We start from the raw sequence: 21,333 nt of genomic DNA on the forward strand, positions 1-21,333 counted from the left end.
CTGTCGGGACCGAGAAAAAGAAAACAGGCCTTGACTGAGATGGAGCACATAAGAGAGTCTGTGTTCTGGGTAATAATGTAAGATTAAATCTAAATCTCACTCTCATTAAGTAACAGCTGTCATTAGGGGCTAAACAAACCTAAATGTAATCACTTTTTATTTAGCAGAAGTTGCCCATGTTTTAAAATGAAATAAGTCTTAATGATATACGTAAGTTCATATTATACATTATAGTAAGAAGTGTCAGACTGATCTATGCTATATAAAAATAGGGTTGTTTCAAGAAAATAAAACATGAGTGAATGCTCAGAGTCTAGATTCAGAAGAAGAAGAGCCTTCCCTACCCACAAACTGTTTTCATTACTGTATAAACCATTACTCCTGTGAATATATCCAGTCCATCACTGCTGTCCATTAACTCTCTGGTGTAACCGATTTGGAAAACACACTAAAATGATCTTCCATAGACGCACGTAGGAACAGTTAAGTACAACTTGCAGTACGGTGCCTCTTTCCCTCTCGTGAATGCTGAGCTACAAAGTGAAAACAAGGAGATGAAAGGGAACATTTCTTAACATGTTAGAGCCATCGGACCATCACATTCATCACTGGGTCACCCACCATCCACAAAGTACTTCCTACTCCGTGTGGGGAAATTGATAACACATTGTCTCTTTGCTCAATGAGCGCCTCAGATTACATGGCAAAAAACATATCTATATATATATATATATTTTACAGTATTCATTAAATCTTTCTCTGTCTTGGTAAACACACCACAAAGAATCTATACTGCTGGCATTTAAAGGCACAATCTGTAATTACTGTATAGTGATGCTTGTTGGAAAACTGTTCCCCGACTATGGCTCTCTCTATATAATGCTTTATTGGATTAAAGACCATTTTTTTAGTCCAGAATTTATTGTGTGATGTTTTGATACAAACACTGACAGTATGTGACAGTTAATGATGGTTTCTTTAAGTATTGTGAGGGTATAAATGGTAATATTTGTTAAGACTGAAGTAAAACAGACTTATGGTGAGTTAAAAATGTTCCAAAAACTTTATGTTCCGTCTGCAAGTCAAACTCTTCGAGAACATATAGATTGATTTTCAAATACATTTTGGATTGGAGCCAATAAGAGACAATACTTCCATCATCATGCTTTCATAAGTGTCTTAAAAACAATGGCAATGGGAGATTTTCAAAAGTGCACATATTATAAACGCCACAATAGTAATCTACGCACTGAATGTAATCTGAGAAATGCAGAACAGCTTTTGTTTCCTTGAACTAAACATGGATTATCAGGAGAAATCACTCTGAATGATGAAGTGCAATAATACTGTACATGTTTGACTGTAACGCTGCTTTACATGGAGTCACGTCTTTGCTGTCGAGTGTTTAGCCTCTCGCTCCATCTTGTGGCCAGATGATGTTTTACATTAATGAGCACAACCTTCACACAGTGTTGTGTTCATGTCAATTAGACATACAGAAATGGGAACATTTTGGCATTTGTTGTTTCTTTTTTATTGCTCTTTAATCAATAACAATATTATAAATAATGGACATACTGTTAGAAACTGCAGTGTAGGACATGGAAAGCAAGTTCACGACAAAGGAAAGTTTACACAACGCCACGCACACAGGACACAAGTCTCAACAGAAAACACAGGAATCAACATTTGGAATTGCTCCTCATAAGCAAGTAAATCACAAATTCAACCCCGAAATGCAATTTGCATTAAAGTGACGCAGCCACACTTTTCTAACTCTTTCCCAAATAACTACATCCACTACTTGTCTTATTTGTAGTGTAGCTACATTTTACAGTAGGGTTGCCACAATTTAAACCAAATAACACAATTATATTTAAGAATGATCAACCTGAGTTTAACTCAATTATGATTCGAAAAAAAAAACAAAAACATGACAACCTAACAAATAAACATAGCTAGACTACACCCCATTTACTGCACTGTACATATAAAAGAGATCATCTTAACACATTTCTTCCATCACGTTCAGCAGAACAATTTTCCCCATCGAGCTTAACACTCAATCTTCCTTGGAGTGAATGATAAAACTCATTCCTCCATAAAAAAAAATGCTGGATATCAGCGTCCACTACAGGCCAAAGTCACACAGAAGCCCAGGGTAATTGGTAATTGTCAATAAAGGCCTAAAAAACATTCAGCTTTCAGTGTTTCAGGGTCCTTTGCTGTGACTTTTAGAATAGTATTGCCACCAGAAAACATTTCTGAAAAGAGCAAATACAGCAGGATTCGTACGTGGTCAAGCTCCTGGAAGCTCAGATCTGTCTGTGCAGGTAATAAAAACATGAACCAAAACCTCTGACTGATTGTTTCACATCCAGTGCTGTGAGAGGCGGCTTCAGTATATTAACATACATCATAATAATGAGGCACAATGCGAGCTGCCGCATCCTGCGATTAGGACCGGCGGCCAATAACAGACATCTTAAATGTAAAATTACGCAATATAATCAAGGCCAAATACAGTATGTGAACAATACCACTGTTTATGAACATTAACTATGGAGTGCTGGTTTTATACTATCAAGAAATATTGAGGATATGTCATTCACCGTCTTAAAAATGTAAAGGACATACAGTAGCAAATGCACAGAAAGAAAGTCTGAAGCCGGTCCCGGAAGTTTGTTCCCAGGACAAATAATTTGCATTTTTTGGATGTCATTGTAAATATTCTTATATTTGGTTAATGCACATTTGTAGAAGGTAAGTAGAGTTAAACGCAGTGAGGTTTACATCAGCAGTAGTAGTTGTAAAAGCTTCATGTAAAGGCTTTATTTACAGTACGATGGAACAACATATAGCAGTAAATCACAATGTCATCCCTTGTAGCAACTCAACACTGTACAAAGACACGGGCCAGCAATTGTAATTAATAATCATAACAATAATAATAAAAAAATAACACTTAAAAAATTCTTAACTCCACATACAAAAATTTAAACACCGAAAGTAATGCGTCAGAATTGTATAAAATGACACTTGAAGCTGATTCGTTTGAAATGCTTTAAAACAGAAGGCGGCAGATTGACCCTTGACCTTTCGAAACACCATGAGGTCGACTGTTTCAGGCCTTCCCAGTGCAGAAAGTCACTTGGACCATGTTGCTCAAACTCCATCCTCATTAAGTCTTTATCATGTGCTCTGTCATTTCAAGTAATCCCAAGTCCCAGTGACATCAATCTAAACTTTTTTTTTTTCTTTTTCTTCATTTCCAATAGTTCCAGTGGTCCCTCGACCTCCATCACTGAGGATCAGTGAATAAAAAAAGTGCCAAAAAGAAAGGTCAGAGAAGCACAAAGCCTACAAAACAAACAGAAGTAATCCAAGCTGTCCAGTTTGGCTCATGAAGAAAGCTTGGAGTAGCTGGGTGGTGAAAACTTGCGCTTCAGGTACTTGATTATGTAGAGAGGAAGACAGCTGACCAGCGTGATGGCGGACACTTTCCAAAGGAAGGCCCGGGTCGTGATGAAGGACAAGTCTGGGAAACCACAGCAAGGAGAAGACGACAGGTTATAAGACAGGTCCCAGTACAGCAGTGTGATCATACAGGATCAAATGAGTAACACAAGAATCAACATCATAGCTTTTTAAAATCATATTATCACACGGCAAAAAAGCAATGAGTACCGTTGAAAGAGAGAAAAATCAGATGCTTGTCATGTGCGGAATTAAAATCAATTCAGTACTTCCACTTATTAGTGCAATCACAATGTGAATAATGTTAGTGTATTAGACAAAAAACTTTGACACAGCACTAAAAATGTGAACAGTACGGCGGAATGAATGGCATGAACTAAATGACATAAGACAATAAACATCTATACAGTATATGATCCAAAAAACAAAGAAAAGAAAAGAAAGAAACACACTGATGACACATTAAAACATCACTGGAACATTATGCAGACGGCATAACACAATGAGGAGAAAGACAGACACAGACAGACAGACAGACAGATAGAAAGATAGATAGATAGATAGATAGATAGATAGATAGATAGATAGATAGACAGACAGAGAGAGACAGAGACAGAGACAGAGAAAGAGAGAGAGAGAAAGAGAGAGGTGAGGGAATAGAGAGTTGGTGAATTCACAGACTGCACACCTACCAAGGAAAGCTCCCAAGGACACCCTGCCTATGCCTGTCGCCAGGGCAACACACAGAAGCAAAAGAAGAAGTGCAGCAAAAAGAGAGAGTGAGTGCAGTACAACGGGAAGGAGTGGAGAGAGAGAGAGAGAGAGAGGGGGAGAGAGAGAGAGAAGAAGGGAGAAAGGGAAGGGGGAGAAGCGAGAAAAGCACAGACCTCTGAAGGTTGAACTAACGCAAAACATTAAGTGCCAAGTACATCAAAGTAAACACAAAACAGGTGCAGTGAAGAACGCAAAACTCTGGTCCCTTGAAGTGCTCACTCCATTTAACACAGGAATTAACAAGCCAAAAGTTAAATTATCCCCTCCACAACTACTGTACTGGCAGTTTACTGGTACTGGTAGTAAGATCTCAAATGAGAGCCATCCCGTATAAGAGCAAACTGTTGTTGTTTACATTTACATTACCAGTCAAAAGTTTGAAGCAGTGACCAAAAAAAGTATTAAACAAATCAAATTGATGGAAAGGCAAAGGCTTTGGAAAGAAATTCACACATAGGCATCAACTTCACTATTTATTTTTGTCTAAGAAACAAATTTCAAGCATTTAAGCATAAGCAGTTAGATCAAAAGGGCTTGAAGATAATGAAAAACATAGTACATTCAATCAGGTGTGTCCAAACTTTTGACTGGTAGTGTATTTTTTTCTAAAGTGTAAGATTTACAGGTACTTTGTAGGTTGAGTAGTTTTCATGAGGCTCGGTCCCATGAAATACATCCAAAACCCATGACAAATTTTCAAAAATGCATGGCTGTCAATCTAAAAATAAGGCCATTTTTCTAATGGTCTCTATTTTTTGAAGACCCAATGTTATATTTAAGGACATATACTGCACAAGAAACCTCCCTTAACAGTGGAACAACAAGCATTAAAAGGTTCTCTTACCAAAGTACTCGTTGAGGAAGGCGAGCGAGGCCACGTAGCAGCCCAGGCTGAAGAACTCGGCCAGCACCATGAGCCAGTGCCAGGTCCGGATCGTCAGCGCCACCATCAGCAGCTCGGTCAGGATGAGCGCCGTGAACGAGATGGCGACCACGTGCACAAACTCCGACTCAAACAGCACCAGCGCGCCGTACATAAGGATACCACCTGGTGGCGCCAGAGGAGATACATCGACCAATTTTGTTTTATTTGCTTGAGGAGGTAACCATGATGATGAATCACAGTGAGGTTATGTCTGTGTTTGAGTCATTTCCTGCAGGGTTTCTGTTTATATTCCACACAGGATGCCAGTCAAGGCTGCCTCTGTACCAGACGGTAAATGATTCTTTTTGTGTTTGTTTTAACCTGCTTGGAGGTTCATATGGGTGGAGTTTACTGCATCACAACAGCTCAGATGGTGTCAAGAAATCAGTCAATTACAGACAAGTATCCTAAACTGATTTTAAAATACTTTCCTGTGACTTAAAACTTTATGTCAGTCATCCTACTGTATGCTATACTCATCTTGCAGCTAAATAGCATAAAACCAGAAAAAGAAGTATTTGCAAAGCACTATTTAGCCCAGGTCTGTTCTTGACTGGGACCTTGGGTTAAGGATTAATGTCTGTCTGGAGATAAGGATTGATTCGATAACATTATTTATGAGGATAAAAGACGCACAATGTGCCCCAGTGTGTCCCACTCTGGTAAACCTCTCTGAGTGGCCAGACACTCACTCATCTGTGGGCGCCTACTGTATTTTGATAGCCTTTCATTTAATCATAATGCAACGCAAATTGAGCTTAATAGCCTATAACTGATCACATAATTGCTTTTTCATACAGTCTTCATACAGCGCATTCCTGCGAGTCAAACTCTGTAATAAATTAAAGTAGATTGGTGCCTAATATTTTCCTCCTCCCTGGTCCTCCTCTCATATCTCCTCCCCGTTTCTTTTTTTTTTTTTTCCCTCATTGGTCCTGGTATTGGCCTTTAATTAAAAACCTAGAGCTGTCAGGAAGTCACGCTCGAGCAGGAACATAGATCTTTCTCGCACGCTGCATGGCTTAGCGATTACAGAAATATCGATTTACTGGACAGACAAAAGCCTGCATGTAAAAGCGGATGGCGCTTGGAAACCTAAGCTACTGAGAAACAGACTGTCTGAGAGTTTGAAGGGGCCTGGGGACCCCGGTATGAGGCACAGCAGAAATGATGAAATGGTAGTTGTAGAGCTGCTTTGACAGTCTGCAGTGACAGACTCCAGTACTTCACAACAGCTACTGGTACATGGCAGATTGATTCTGTAATAATCATTCAGGTTGATTTCATGAAGTTTCATTACGTTTCAAAACAAGGGAAGGAAACTGTTTTCATCAGCCAACCACAGCGGCTTATGGATATTAAATTCCAATGATCCTGTACACTATTTTAGCAGCCAAATATCATTTTTAGAATACAACCTCTGAACAATAGCTGGACACCTGCTTAGGTTGGTAGAGATGACAGACTTACTATACACAGTCAAACTTTACCAGCTTTTGGAAGGTGGGTAGTGTTAATTTCCCACTGTGTTTATACCACAAAATAGGGGTTAGGATACAATAATGTAGGTTTAAATGTAGGTTAAAGGTCACCTAGCAGACACCTGTTACAGCCTCACTTCTGTAACCCATTCAAGTATACATACATAACCTGTGTACTTTTGACGCAAAATCTGAATCAGCTAGTGAGTGTGAGTATGTGTAGGCCTTACCTTGATACACACTGATCAATACCCAAATGAGGAAAGTCTTGAAAGATAACGACCGGCCCTGAAAGAGAGAAAAAGTTTGGCGTAAATGGAAAATAAGCTTTTGAGAGCTGAGATTTTCTTAGCTCATCATAAATGCTTTAGTGGAGGAGCTGTTTACTGACATGATAAACCTTCTTTTCAAAAAGGCCAGTACCTTGGTGAGGTCTTTATAAAGCTCTGGGTAGAGCAGAGCCATCTCCGGCTTCACATCCTGGTCCAGAACCAAGGAGAACACTGGAAACATGGTGTAGATGGTGGCATACCTGCACAGACAAGCAGTGGCATACACAGAAGTCAGCATAGTTACAGATGGAGAGGTTTCCAAACCACATGTTTAGATTATTGAACTTATCTTAACATCTACTTTGTATTTCTGTGAGGCTGTGATGATATTAGTCATGTCAGCTTTTAAATATTTGGCTATCTCTGCTGTCAAAAGGCTGTAATATAGTAAGAATGAATAACTTTTTGATGGTAGCAGACAGTAAAGAGAGACTTGCAGCATAGCTACAAAGTTAGCTGTACCTGGATGGGCTGTGTGTGTCTATGCTGCAGTACAACAATGAAAACAATAATTCCTCATTCTTACACTGAAGTCAATTTATACCAAAAAGGTTCAAAAGACCTTTGAAGAAGGTACATACCCAACCATGAGGAAACCTTGGTACAATGGCACTGAGGCAAAGAAGAAAATGGAGGAGAAGACGGCCTGAGGATAGACAGAAAGAACGGTGTCAGAAGCTCCAAAAAGCTTCGTCTAATCATCGGAAGATTCGCTTTTTTTTCACCTTTTTCACCAGAAAAACAAGCTTTGTCAAAAATCAGAGTATTGTACCTGCATGGTGGAGATGATCATGCCTCTGTGCATGACAAACTGGCCCAGCGCTGCAGAGCGCTTGTAGCTGTTCCTGCCATGAACCATGAGCAGGCGACCGATGTGCTTAAACTGAGTGATGGAGAAGTCTGCAGCCAGGGACGCCTGCTTCCCTTCCTGTTTGGAAAAGCACAGAAAAAGTATAAAAAAAAGCAAAGCTACTATCAGGTAGTACTATTTTCAACACTTAATTAATTGAGTGTTCATTGATGATGGAAATGGTGGAAAGCGCTGTAGTCTCTGGTCAGGCTCTGGCAGCCCTTTACCTTTCCCTCAATCCCAATCCCACAGTCTGCAGCCTGGATCATACTGACATCATTTCCTCCATCACCTGTCACAGAATGGAAAAGACACATTTAGGCAAAAGCTACACATTCTTGTACAATGTACTGCATGTTAGAGGTTATAAGAGTAGCAGACTGTAAAAGGTGCTACTCTCAGCTAGCTTTGATTGCCATCTTGTGGACACAAGAAGTAACACATTGCTCTGGTTTCTGTCTCAATAGTGTGCGTGTGTGCGTGTGTGTGCACGTCTATGTGTGTGTCTGTGTGTAATATTCATTTATTCTGAGCATGCATGTGTTGTTCAGCACCCTGCTTTACATTCATGCAGTTAAGAGCCACACCTGGGAGCTCAGTACAACCACAGCCTTTTCCTATTTGACAGTAAAGTGCCTTGCTGAAGGGTATCTCAACTGTAGTTACTCATTCACTAACTTTCCCCCAGCCTGTCTGTGGATTGGCTTAAACACTCACCTATGGCACAGGTTCTGTTGGCTGTGTGCTGCTGGAGGAGCCTGACTATCTGGGCCTTCTGAGTGGGGGAGCAGCGGCAGCAGACCACTGCCGGACACTGACAGGCCAACTCCACAAACTCATGCTCATAGTACCGCAAACACACCTACAACAATACAGACATAAAGAGACACAAACAAGAATTAATATATCACACAGTTTGACTTGTAGAAGAAAATAAGCTCTTTGGAACTTTCTCAGCCCATCATAACTCACTCTGTTTCACACCAGTGTTCAACAACACTGCAAACATGAACAAACATTTTATAGCCTCCACATAAATCTAAAACTCATATTTAGCTGTCAGTCCTTGTAGCAAAAGCTCCGTTTTGTGGAATGAAACACACACAATGCATCTCAAACTGAAAAGATAAAATGTTTTCTGGCTGGCCAAAAAAATTAGTGATATGTTTTGTTTCTTTGTTTTCTGCTTCAATCCCATAAGGCCTCGGTTGAACTCTTAAGTGTTAGTTTTGGCCATGGAGTAGTTTTTATTCTCTCTTTGCCTGTTTGGCTGCATCCTCGGCATCATCTGCTGTGCAAGGCAGTGTCATTGTGTGCTGCACTGTGTTGTAGTACCTCTAAGGAGTCTCCAGAGATGACCAGAGCACAGTCGTGTTTCCTTCTGAAGGCGTTGAGCTCCAGATGGGCCTCTCCTCTGTTTGAGACCTGCTCAAGAGCCACACAACACAATTAGCCATGAAAAAATACATAGGCTGTCATTTTTTTGAATCTCCCATCAAGTAAAGGCTCATTATCATTATAAATCAAAACATCAGCACAGCAAAGAGAAACAGCGTACCGGTCTGAAGACGTGGATGTCTTGGTTTCTGGAGACCAAATGGGAGCTTTTGGCGATGCATGTAGCCGTTTCAAGCTTGTCCCCCGTCAACATCCAGATCTGAGCAGAAAACAACATCAGCATGTAGGGGGACAGGTGATGTGGCATTAAAAGCATACTGCATTCCAAACAAAGGCCAGGTAAAGAGTGGAATCCACTGGACTTACAGTAAAGTGACTATTCTTCACCAATTCTAGCTAAAATTTGATTTTTCTTTTTAGTGGTTTCTGGTTTTACAGACACAGGACTATTCATTTCTAAAGGGAGATTACCATTTTCCTGCATTTTGTGTATTTGAACACATACCTAAACATATATTGTTGAGCTCTGTGGGGTTTATAGTAGTATCTCCCTCCAAGATAAATGTGCACCTACAGTGTGATGCCGCAAACGATAAAGGTTGAGCATGGTGGTCTTCGTGGCAGGAACCTTACTTTTATATTCCCCAAAACAGAACATAATGAACCCCAAAATTCATATAAAACTTTATTAATTTTCCCAGCCAACAAGATTTGAAGAATAGAAAAGGCTGGTGGAGGAGATTAACTTTCCAGCCACAGCCAAAATTTATCAGCATTTGTCTGGTGTCCAGTGTTAGGTTCATACCATGTGTAGTCTTGCTAACCTTGATGCCAGCGTTCCTGAGCAGCTCCAGTGTCGGCCTGACGTCGGCTTGCAGCTGGTCCTCAACTCCAGTCAGACACAGGAGCTCCATCTCCCTCTCCAGACTCTCCACCACCGCTGCAACCTTCAGGGCCCGGTCATGGATACTCAGCTTGGCCTGGTTGTAGCGGTTCTACATAGAGAAGTGGGAGAAAATGGGGAAGAAATGGTGGGGTAATAAGGGCTGCGACACACCAGGCACCTTTTGGCCTGGAGGAGCAACGCACTTGCCAGTGAGAATTGTAATAAAACACAGGGCAACGTTGGACAGTGTTGCCCTATAATTGTGCCAAAAAAGGTTTCCCAGTGTATTAACAACCTGAGAGGAGGAAACGTGGGACCGAAAGTGTGAAAGCAAAATAAACAAAGATTTACAAGTGGAAGAAATTCAAGTTCCAATTCATACATCAAAGCCAGAACAGAAGAGATTATAATGGAACGTGATGAAGAAAAGCGTGGGATGAAAGCTGTGCATGTACAGTGTGGTTCATCCATACCTCAAAGTCCTGATACTGCTCCTCAGACAGAGACTTCTTGGCCACCACCAGGGTCCTCAGCCCCTCCCTGGCCATGTTCCCACACTGACAGAAAGGAGAGGAAGATGTTAGATAGACACAGAGTATTTCCAGGGATATTTTCCATTTCAAGATTCCTAACTTTTTCCAGAGCTTAATTTCCTGGCTGGATTTGAAGATTTTGGTTGTTGATATAATGTATACTGATGGCTTGGTGACATGACTGTCAAGTAGGCAATTGCTCTCTTTACAGTACAAGTATTCTTCACAGCAACATATTGTCTGTTACATGACAAAGTCTCAACAGCTGCATAAAATGTGTTGTGTTTCATAGTGATCAGGACTGAACAGCAATTTGTTCCCTACACTTTTCAAAACTTTTTGCACAATTCCTACATTTTCCAAAATGTCCATACTTTCAGGAACCCTCTAGTATGATATACCCAAGAAAAGTGTTTATTTATTGTTAATATTTATTATCAATTGCATTATTATTGCTGAAAACACACAATTTATATCAAGCTATTCAAACACTATGTCAAATAAACAAATTGATATTTTTTCCAAGAGAAATTTACATCAAATCAAATATAGGACAGCTCATCTATTCCACTGGAGCAGCAGCTGTTTAAGTACAGCATGTACAGTACTGTCAATAGCAGCATATTGTCAACCAACACCAAAAGAAATCAATAGTGAATAACAAGGCCTCTGGCAAAATCCAGAGGACACAATAAAACAAAGCGATGGATGGCGGTTTATTTTTGATATGAAACACCAATGGGCTAGATCTGTCCTGCTGATTGGTTATTGACAGGCAGAGTAACCGCAGCGCCAGCTGATTTGACAGTGGAATATTACAGCCGATAGGACATCATTAGCACCATTGTTCAAGAATATGACATACTGTAATTACTTCAACTTTATCTAGGTCACTAATTAAATCAAAAGCTGCCCCCGGTGCTAAATGACTCAATAATGCCAATATAATTATGAACATATGCACACAAGACCTTCGACCACCAAGCCGGTGTTGATGCAGACTGTTGATCTGCTGATGAATGTCCTGATTAAGAGAGGTTATTTGCCTAAAATAATGACCGCTATGAGTGACTGTGCTGTTATATTTATCAGTTGTTCAATAGCAGTGTTTCTTAGCATTTCTCATTATAGGCATTTAGCTGATACTCTCAAACAGAGCAGCTCATAATAAGTGAACAGACAAAGGCTCAAGGTCTTGCTAAAAGACAAACTGAGTGGAAACGTGGCTGCTGATCGACAAACTGGCTGTTGGGGGTTCAAACCTGTGATATAAAGTTAGCGATGCCACAGATTTGATTATGAGGAGTCCTTACCTCTTCTTCCAACCAGTCGTTATACTGGACGATGCTCGCCATGGCAACATCAGCACCCTTCATGTAAAAGGTGATGTCTCCTGTTGACTCCTCCTGAATCAAATCACAAATTTCCAAAACAAAAGTACATGAGCACAGGCAGACCTTCCCCATACCATAAATCATAGCACTGCATAAAAATCATATAGCAGCATAGACACTATTATTATTTCTGTTCACCAATCAGCATGCATGTATACTTAAGCAGTCAGGTCCTGTGCAACTAAATGGATTTAGCAAGACACTAAACATCAGGATAACAGGTTTGATTCTCGCACGGGCCACCTATACTACAGTATTAAAGTCTGCACTCATGGTACTGTGAGGCATTTTAGATAAACAAATTTGAATTAGAATAAGTTTTTTTTATTTTTTATTTAACCTTTATTTAACCAGGTGAGTCCCAGTGAGATTACAAGATCTCTTTTTGGAGGGAGCCCTGGCCAAGACAGCAGGAAGTTCCAATTTGTAGGTCAGAGTATAATAACAACCTTTGAGTGAGACTTCAGTCTCCACATACAATAAATGTACAGGACTGACACACATGGTACAAAGACTGACACACACGTTACACAGCATGTTTCCTACCATGACGATGATGCCCATCCTCTTGCTCTCGGAGGTGAAGGGGAAGATCTGCAGGATGGAGAAGGTGAGGATCTGTCCGGAGGGAGTCTTCACCTGCAGCGAGTTCAGGTCTCTGTTCACCAGAGTGAGGCCGACGCTCTCTGTCCACCGCACCAACGCCACCTGAGGAATACATACACACAGATGGAAACACACACATTAGTACACACTCAAAACACAAATACTGATAAACGTGAACTTTTCTACCTTGATGAAATTGGGTGGCGATATAATTAAAAGCTAAACGTTTTAACTGATTACTCCAATACCACTGGTCCAACTTTGACAAAACTTGGTGAGATGATGTATTTTGGCACCATTTATTCGTATTTAAAAAAAATTACACTGATTGGCCTAATTAAAGGTCCATTATGCTTGTTATGATGGCAATCTAGGAATTTAAGTCTATTACACTACACTCATTGTAAGTTGCTCAAGATAAGAGCGTCATTTCAATGCCTAAAATACAATAATAATTATACACAAATAAGTCAGAAAACTAGGAAACACAAACTCTGGACCTCCCAGTAGAAGCTAACTAAAGGCTAGTATAGAGGACTGTAGAAAAATTCATTGTGGGTTGTAGGTCATCTTTCTCAGCATCCTGTTTCTCTCTCTCCCCAATGGAGGAAGACATAAAGTTACATAAAAATTACTTGATCATTGTATCGCTCACACCTGAAGGGGAATTGAGTCTCTCATCCAGAGTCACACTGAAAGGCGCGATTGTGTGGCCTAGATTTTTTTTTTTTGTTAAACCTTTAACCTTTATTTATTCAGAGAAAGACTGCTGAGCATGCATGCATATTAAGCAAACCCTTGCTTCTCATTAATACAGTTACACACATTAACACCTCGGTACTACACAGTACAACCACCTCAATGGAGCAGTTGAGGGTGAAGTGCCTTACTAGCTTCTCTAACTTCTATGCTACCGCTGCTATAGTTTTAAGATATGTGTTGAATACTGTGTTTGAACGGTAAATTTTTAGTTGGTATTCAGTTTCATCATTACACCTTGCAAAAAGGAAATAAATTGTTCAAGGAAGATCATGAGGAGTCAAGAGGTCTAATGTTTGTGCCCCTTCATAATTTAAAAGCACATTTGGGTAATTTGCTAGGCCACTAATCTACACAATCAATTGGCCTACATAAGTCTAAGTCAAATGGTGTGCAGGGTCAATAATTGGAAAAGAAATAACAACAAAAAGGCACTGAAAAAGATGACCATGTAACAGACCTTCTCTAACAGAGTTATTATAGTAAATGGGAAGTTCCACCACAACTGACTTTTAAGTTATGTTGGAATTGTGAACATTTTCTTAAATTTTCCCAAGCTATTTTCTGTTGCTTTGTGAGGTTTAGGCTGAAGTCAAAAGAATGCAATTCTCTGACATCCTCAAACTGCAATGTCTGAGATGGTTGAAATATTTTTTTATCTTCCTGTGTCAGAGGGACAGGAAAATTACTATTCATAGATTTTCCTTTCAAATTAATTAAACAGAAGAAATGTGAGGACATTTTACAAAAATATTTGCAGCTAAAATCTAGGAAAATACTTGCAGTTAAAAAAAAAATCTCCTTTTAACGCTATTCTAAAAGACTGCATCTAAAAGTGGGAGTATTTGTTGTGTTCTTTCATCTTTCTATCTCATTTGATTTGAACTGCACTAGTTTACTTTTTAAGTCTTTTATCTTTTGTATCCCCTGTCTGTACTTTTGCACTTTATTTTTATCACTCTGTAAAGCACTTTGAATTGCCCCAGTGTATGAAATGTGCTATACAAATAAAGCTGCCTTGCCTTGCCTATTCTTAAACAATTTAGAAATCAAACAGCCCCCATCAGATGAGAAATAAACAGGTATATTAACAAAACAAGGGAAAATCTGACTCTAGAAACATTTCAAAAACAAACTGACTGTATAGACCATGAGGCAACAACCTGATTTCATTGCTGTGTTGCAATTGCAAGACAAGGCATGAGAGAGTTGCCATATCTCCAGAGCTGCTGAGCTCTTCTCATTCAGCTCCAGATAAGTGTTTTTCTGTTTCTCTTTCCTCTTTTTCTCCTCAGCAGGAACTGCGGCCCCCGAGTGAGCGTTCAGCTGCACACGACTCAATTCTCAATGGGTTCATTTTCAATTTGCTCACTCAAAGGTTGTTATTATACTCTGACCTACAAATTGGAACTTCCTGCTAATACCCCATCATTTCTCCTGCTCCCCCTTTGAGCTCCGTAACAGAGCTGCCTATATTTACTTAACACACATCTGTGTGTCATTATCCTGTGTGTGTATGTAGCGACACACACCCACATCCACAGCGTGTGCAGAGGATCTAGATCCTAGCTCTTCAATCTACTTTATCAGCTCTCCAGGAACTATTTAAAGCCGTGTCAACTTTGATACAAACCGTATGTGAATCACGCGTTACGGCGGTAACAGAGGAGACTGCCCGTGACTACTTTACGACAATGGCAGACTGGTTTAAACAACCCGATCAATCATTTCAATAGTGTTCCCAACGATCTAGTGATCATGTATATCAAGATGGCAGAACTGCCTTTAAAATTAACAGCACCTAAAGCATCTCATGATGAAAATAGATCCCTAATAGTTAAGTTCTTCTCCTATAATGTCATTGGCAATATAAGGAATTAATTTCAGGATAGTTTAGGATGGTTTTACAATGGATTTGAAATAGTAAGGCTATCTCTAAATGTTGGACCATAGTAGAAGCCATATGTGCTGGATTTGTATTTAAGTCCCTAAATTTTGCTTTGCCTGAAAGTGATTATCATTTTCTTGCATATTCAAGACATTCCCTCCCCACGGTACCTATGCCTTGTACACTCACTGAGACAACCTATCTAATTGTCTCCAATTGGAAATGATAAACACCCACTTTCTGAGACTCGGCAGCCATTAAAGACCACGGTCAAACGCTCTTGGCTGATATCGTGGAGGTCAAAGGTCAGAGGAGGGCTCTGTTCACAGCATGGCCGACCAGCAGGTCAGATGACCTCCGTTCTGACCTCCGCGGCCGGCCCACTTCATCTCCTTAATGACGGCTCATTACATTAGAGAGGCCAGAGCCAGACAAACGACCACTAACAGAGGTATGGTGGCCAGGATCTGATGCTACACTCAATGAGACTGGGGAGAGAGGGATGAGGAGAGAGAGAGAGAGGGAGAGAGGAAAAAGGGAGGGAGAGAGAAAGAAAGAAAGCGGAGAAAGTGAGAAAGAGAGACAGAAAAAGAAGGAAATTAAAAGACAGAGGAGAGAGAACAAAGAATATGGTGGAAGGGGAAGGGGGGGCTGACTTCACGAACAACCACAGACCTCCCCCCCTCTCATCGTCTCTCAGAGAAAATTAAATATTGATCAATCCAAGCCGTGTGAGACAATGGAGAGAGGAGAGATAGAGCAGAGCGCACAGGGATATAAATAAATATATACATCAACTCAGGGGGAGGACAGACAGGCAAAATGGGAAACTGAGATTTATCTTTTCGTTACCTTTTTATCTTCATTTTGATTGCGAGTCTCACAAAGGCTTTACAAAGCCTCTCGCGTGTCATGGGTGAAAAACATGCCAACGGTCCTGAACTTTGTGTGCATGGGGAGATTAGCTCCTCTTCAATATATATCGAATAGCTCTTGTAACGAATAATGACAGTGACTTTCCTGATCAACAATCTTTCCCTGTGTTCTGGGCATTCAGTTATCATCAGGACTCTCCTTGGATTTCTCTAATAACACAGTCTGTGTTGCCATAAGAAAGGGCTGTAAACAAAAAGCTTAGTAGCGCCCTCCTAGTCATAAATGCCCCAACTCTTGGGTTACAGGGACAGACAGCCAGAGGAAGGGAAGCTGTGGGGATGCCTTTGGGGTCGTTATCACGCTGGATTCTTCCTTCAGTTGGAGCAGTAAATTCTCAGGAAGCAAACGCCGATGATTAAATAGCTTAACCTCTAGGAGGAGTTCACGACCTCTGACTTTCTGTTCATGAAATTACTATTATGACAAACTATGGTTATTTAGCGTCAACCATAAAACGTTAAGAGTGGGAGGAAATGGTAGAGAGGGTCAGAGAGGGTTTCCATTTAACAATCTCCTAATCCTCTTCTTGGCAGAATTGTAAGGGGGGGGGGGGGGGGCACTGTTGTTGCAGCGTCCCTGGAGTGGTTTGGGGTTCAATGTTTTGCTCAAGGGCACTCGGGCAGTGAGAGTGGGCACCGAAGATGTAATATCAGCCACCGTCTAGTTGCGAGTTTGCAAGTGTAACACTGTCTCCTCTTTGGGTGTAACCTTGGCAACAACGTTTTAGTTACTGGTCAGCCTCTCTGTGCCTCAGACAACGTGACAACTTTGATATCTGTCCATATCTTGATATCCTAATTTTCCCTCCCGTTTCCATTTAAAGTGACAAAGCTGAGAAAGAGTTCACTGCAGCTCATGTTTACCTCATCCGGGCTGGAGGCCTGGTAGGTGCGGTTGTCGTCACTGAAGTCCTGGTCGGCTTCGGCGGACTCCGTCTCTCCGTTGACACCGGCACGTGACTCGTAGACGGGCGTGACGTTGTGGCACAAGGCGATGGCCTTCACAGCCTCGTGGATGCGACTGCTGACACTCTTGCGGACCTTCGGGGCGGCCGCCTGGGACTTCCGGGACGGTGTGGAGCTGCTGCTACTGCCATTGGAAGGCTGGGAGACCACCTGTCAACAACCAATGTGAGCGTTAAAAGAAATATTGTATGTTGTTTGAGTCCCATTTATGACTAAATGTATGGCCTTAGTGTAGTTGAATTCAATTTCAGTAGGTAACAAATTTACTGGCACCTCTGCTCAAAAATGAGTTTTTATTGTTGAATCATTCCTTGACTATCCTTGGTCTTGATTTTGCTAATTACAACTAACACATGGAACTTTTGACATAATTTTTTTTTTTTTTTGTGGGGTTATTATTCGTACAAAAGGTATTTAGACAAACCAGCAGTCAAACTTAATGTCAAACACTTGACTGGCTGAAAAAAAATACATTACCAACAAACTTCCATATTTCTCAAAATTGGATATGTACACTTTTCCATAACCTTTCCAGACCTGGAAATTTTTTCAAATCTTATGACTTTTCCAGTTATTCAATGACCACAGGGACTGTGAGTACTAGATGAAATCCTACACTCGCGTCCAATTCACTTTGACACCCTAAATGACACAGCAAGGGGAAGTGCTGTATCACCATCTTTATCGTGTCATATCTGGTTTGAGGGCCTTTTATGTCTTCCGCTCTTCTGACAACAGCCATCAATTTAACTATGTGGTGGCTAGCGAGCGAGCAGGCAGACGGCCCACTGTGCCAGCTGCGTTTGACAGGGGCTGATGTGCTCCAGCGAAGCGCATGATTTTGGCTTATTATTAACCTTCAATCCTGCCAGGCAGAGGGGGGGAGGGGAGGGGAGGGGAGAAGGGAACTCCTGCAAGGATGCAAGATGACAACCTTCATGAAGAACAACTGAGGGATCTATGGAGAGATTAGTAGGTCAGGTTGTCAGACAAGTTATGGTTAGTGGCCAAGGCACATGTGGAGGGTATAAATGTATATGTGTTTTTTTACAAGGATAGACACAACCACAAAGATATAATGTAAGCAACTGCCTACTGTGTTCTATCAGAGTATTACTGCTCTGTAGCTAATCCTGACCTCTGACCTCACTGTTCAGGGTGTAAATGAAAACAGAATTTCACATTTGGGGATCAACAGAGCATCACTCATAAAAGAAAAAAAAGCTGCAAAATACATTCCAGTGGATTCTTGTAAGGTTACTCATTTTTAAATACCCTGAAATTAATTTGTGACATTCCTCAACTTTCCCTGTCTGGCATAGACATGACTAAAAGCTAAATGATGTTTCAGAAATTCCATCTAATATCAGCTACAGTATCAATAACTTATCATTCAACAGACACAGAACCGATATTGCTGAGGGTTGATGTACAGTGATACAGTACCGTATGACGACTACATGATATACAGTACATGACTGAAAGTAAGATAAGATAAAACTTAATTGGGGAAATTAGGTCGTTGCAGCAGCAAAAGTAACAGGATTCAACAGGGAAAAAGACAAACAGGATATAAGCACACAAATAGAATATAAAATAAGCAATATTTATAAGTATGTATTTATCTATAAAACAGAATGTAAACAATTGTGTGGTTAAATAAACGTATGCTGGTGAAAATTTAAACACATGTTGATTGTATTGCGGGAAATATGGGGGAGGAGCATGTATTACTAACATATGGATTGAGTTACAGTTGTTACTGCTGTTACTTACAGTCGCTACATACAGATGTTACCTGTAGGCATGATGGTTTACTTAAATATGGATTACTAAATTAGAAATATGGGCTAAATATATAAATATAAGTATGTACTGTCATGCACTGAATGTGAGCTCACAGAATTGCTGTACATTTATTGTACTTGCCAAATAAAAGTAATTCTGATTCTAATCTATTCTAATATGTCACATGAAGATAATAGCAAATACATGATTCAATATGCCCTCCTTCACTAACCCTGACCTGCAGGGAAATTGGGAAATTACTATAAATTCTTCATGTCCTTAAGCAAAACTGTGCATCCAGCAAACTTCCAATATTACCTGACATCTCAGTGTGAACGGGAAAATTAGCAGCATAATACAAATCAGCTGGACAGAAGCATTGCCGCTCTGCCCTGCTTTGGCTGTGCAGTGCTAAAAAGACTAGTCATTTTTCATTAGCTGAGATTACAAATAAGGGTGTGGGCAGATGGTTTGAGAGTGTCGACCAGCTGTTTGGAGCTGGCTGAGAGCGAACAATATCATTCTGTCAAGCCTCCAGCCAGATCTGAGCCACCCAGTGAGGAGCACACTGGCTTACAGTACAGGGAGTTGCTCAGGGACGCAGCATGATGAATGAACAATATGGGCTTCTTTCCTGGAAACGCTATCCTTAGCCAAATATAAAAATTGATTAAACAGATATATAGGGAGAGGTGGGGCTAAACAGGAAGAAACATGTGAGTGGAGCACGTATTCATCCTCCATTCAAAGCACCTATTCCCATGCCAGCCATATATTTTTAGACTGTCAGGTACAGTGAGATTTGTATTTTTTTCATTGTTGGAATCTGTCCACTATTTCATATCTGGTGATCTCCCCTTTCAACAAACTGTAAATTAGTAAGAATTAATAACTTTGTGTTGCATGAAACAGACTGGTAGCATCGCTCACAAGGCAAGCATGGTCATTAATACAAGTTACTGTGGGGTAAGTGGGGAGTTACTGTAAGTACTGTGGGGTACCCACAGTTACCTGGATGGGTAAAAACAAAATTATGAGAAAATAAGATTTGATCAGTCAGCTTGGGACACAACTGTTGAAAATTGAAGAGGTTAAATGGTGGAGAGGTTAAAGAGCTGAATTATCTGTATTCTTTTAGAGCACTTCAATCATCATTTTATGTCAAGTGTAATTGGGAAGTAATTTCTGTGAACAACCCTCTCAGACCAACATGCATGTCCATACGTTTCACCAGAAGGGTCAGATCTTAGGAGCAGCCCAGGTAGAGCAGGTAGGGGTTCAATGTCATTGCTCAAGGACACTCTGACAGAGATTGACACACTGGTAATTATGGGTAACTAACCAGTGACCTTACAGTTACAATCCAGTCTCTAACCACCAGGCAGCCCTGCTGGCCTATCCTTCCCCTTTAACAAATACTGGATTAGACAATAAAACAGCTCACCTGTGCGTACGACTGGATTATGTGGCTCTGTATCTCATCCATGGTGTCGGTCCCATAGGACACCGTTCCCAGGTGCAGCCGCTTGAAGATCATTTCATTCTGAGTCAGAGTGCCTGCAGTTCACAAGACCAGTAGAGAGATTACCAACAATTCATGAGGAAATGACATCATCCATAGCTGGAATTTATTTACATGATGATTGCACTTGGTTGTGTGAGGGTCAGGATCCACCCGCCAAAAGCCAAAAGTTCATCAGATTTGTCTATAGTGGATTAATAAATAAGGGTCATCCACAACTTTCTGAGACGATAACGTTTGAATGTCTGGGTTATATACAGTCTTTGGTCTTGCTTACTGACCATAAACAAATCAAATCAAAGTAAAACAATGGCTCTGTATCAAACAGGCTCCTGCTTGGCTGCCTGTTCTATACACAAAATAGCTTTGAAAACAGGTAGAGTAACAGCTATGAAAAATGTATAGTAATTATTTTGGCAGCTAAAAATTATTCTTGGTAGGTACTTTTTTTTCAGCCATTGGCAGCTGAGCCAAAGAGTTAATTTCACACACTGGTTAGAGTTATTGTGAAGCCACAACACTATGCTCCAAGACACTGCTTATTTTTTTTATCATTTCCAAACTCTGGTCATGGTACTGTAATTTCCAAAAGCACACCTCACGTGTAGTCGACACCCAACTGTTTAATTTGTTTTATTATTGATTATGTGGCACTTCATTTAATCAAATGTACTCTTCATAGCTCAGTATCAGCTAAAATCTTTGCAGGGGAAAAAATACTTCAGAGATATCTTAATTATCAAGCCGCCATCAGCTTAGTGGCAACGGTGTGGTCATCTTAGGGCAAACTGTAACAACATCCCCACCGCAACACACACA

The 21,333-nt window shown here is 40.5% G+C and overlaps 1 protein-coding gene across 3 annotated transcripts in view; it reads right to left on the reverse strand.

Moving 5' to 3' along the window:
- Positions 1-1,295: 1,295 nt before the first annotated feature.
- Positions 1,296-21,333, reverse strand: part of atp9b (ATPase phospholipid transporting 9B) — a 44,975-nt gene continuing 24,937 nt past the window's right edge. Inside the window, exons 14-30 of one of the 3 annotated variants that reach the window (XM_071535644.1) lie at positions 20,437-20,549; positions 17,103-17,354; positions 12,597-12,758; positions 11,970-12,062; positions 10,597-10,680; positions 10,062-10,232; positions 9,398-9,496; positions 9,175-9,264; positions 8,557-8,701; positions 8,067-8,131; positions 7,762-7,917; positions 7,571-7,635; positions 7,081-7,189; positions 6,888-6,945; positions 5,096-5,299; positions 4,170-4,202; positions 1,296-3,538 (exon numbers count right to left, since the gene is read on the reverse strand). In XM_071535644.1, coding sequence (XP_071391745.1) covers positions 3,402-3,538; positions 4,170-4,202; positions 5,096-5,299; positions 6,888-6,945; positions 7,081-7,189; positions 7,571-7,635; positions 7,762-7,917; positions 8,067-8,131; positions 8,557-8,701; positions 9,175-9,264; positions 9,398-9,496; positions 10,062-10,232; positions 10,597-10,680; positions 11,970-12,062; positions 12,597-12,758; positions 17,103-17,354; positions 20,437-20,549 — 2,036 coding nt within the window. In that variant the 3' untranslated portion in view covers positions 1,296-3,401. The remainder of the gene's footprint in view (positions 3,539-4,169; positions 4,203-5,095; positions 5,300-6,887; positions 6,946-7,080; positions 7,190-7,570; positions 7,636-7,761; positions 7,918-8,066; positions 8,132-8,556; positions 8,702-9,174; positions 9,265-9,397; positions 9,497-10,061; positions 10,233-10,596; positions 10,681-11,969; positions 12,063-12,596; positions 12,759-17,102; positions 17,355-20,436; positions 20,550-21,333) is intronic. The other 2 variants (XM_071535643.1, XM_071535642.1) reach the window with 2 other exon arrangements.

This window comes from Centroberyx affinis, unplaced genomic scaffold (genome assembly GCF_046629955.1).
Source record: "Centroberyx affinis isolate AG114_WGS23_722 - 3 ecotype Tasmania unplaced genomic scaffold, CSIRO-AGI_Caff_v1 ptg002746l_1, whole genome shotgun sequence".
Lineage (NCBI taxonomy): Eukaryota > Metazoa > Chordata > Actinopteri > Beryciformes > Berycidae > Centroberyx > Centroberyx affinis.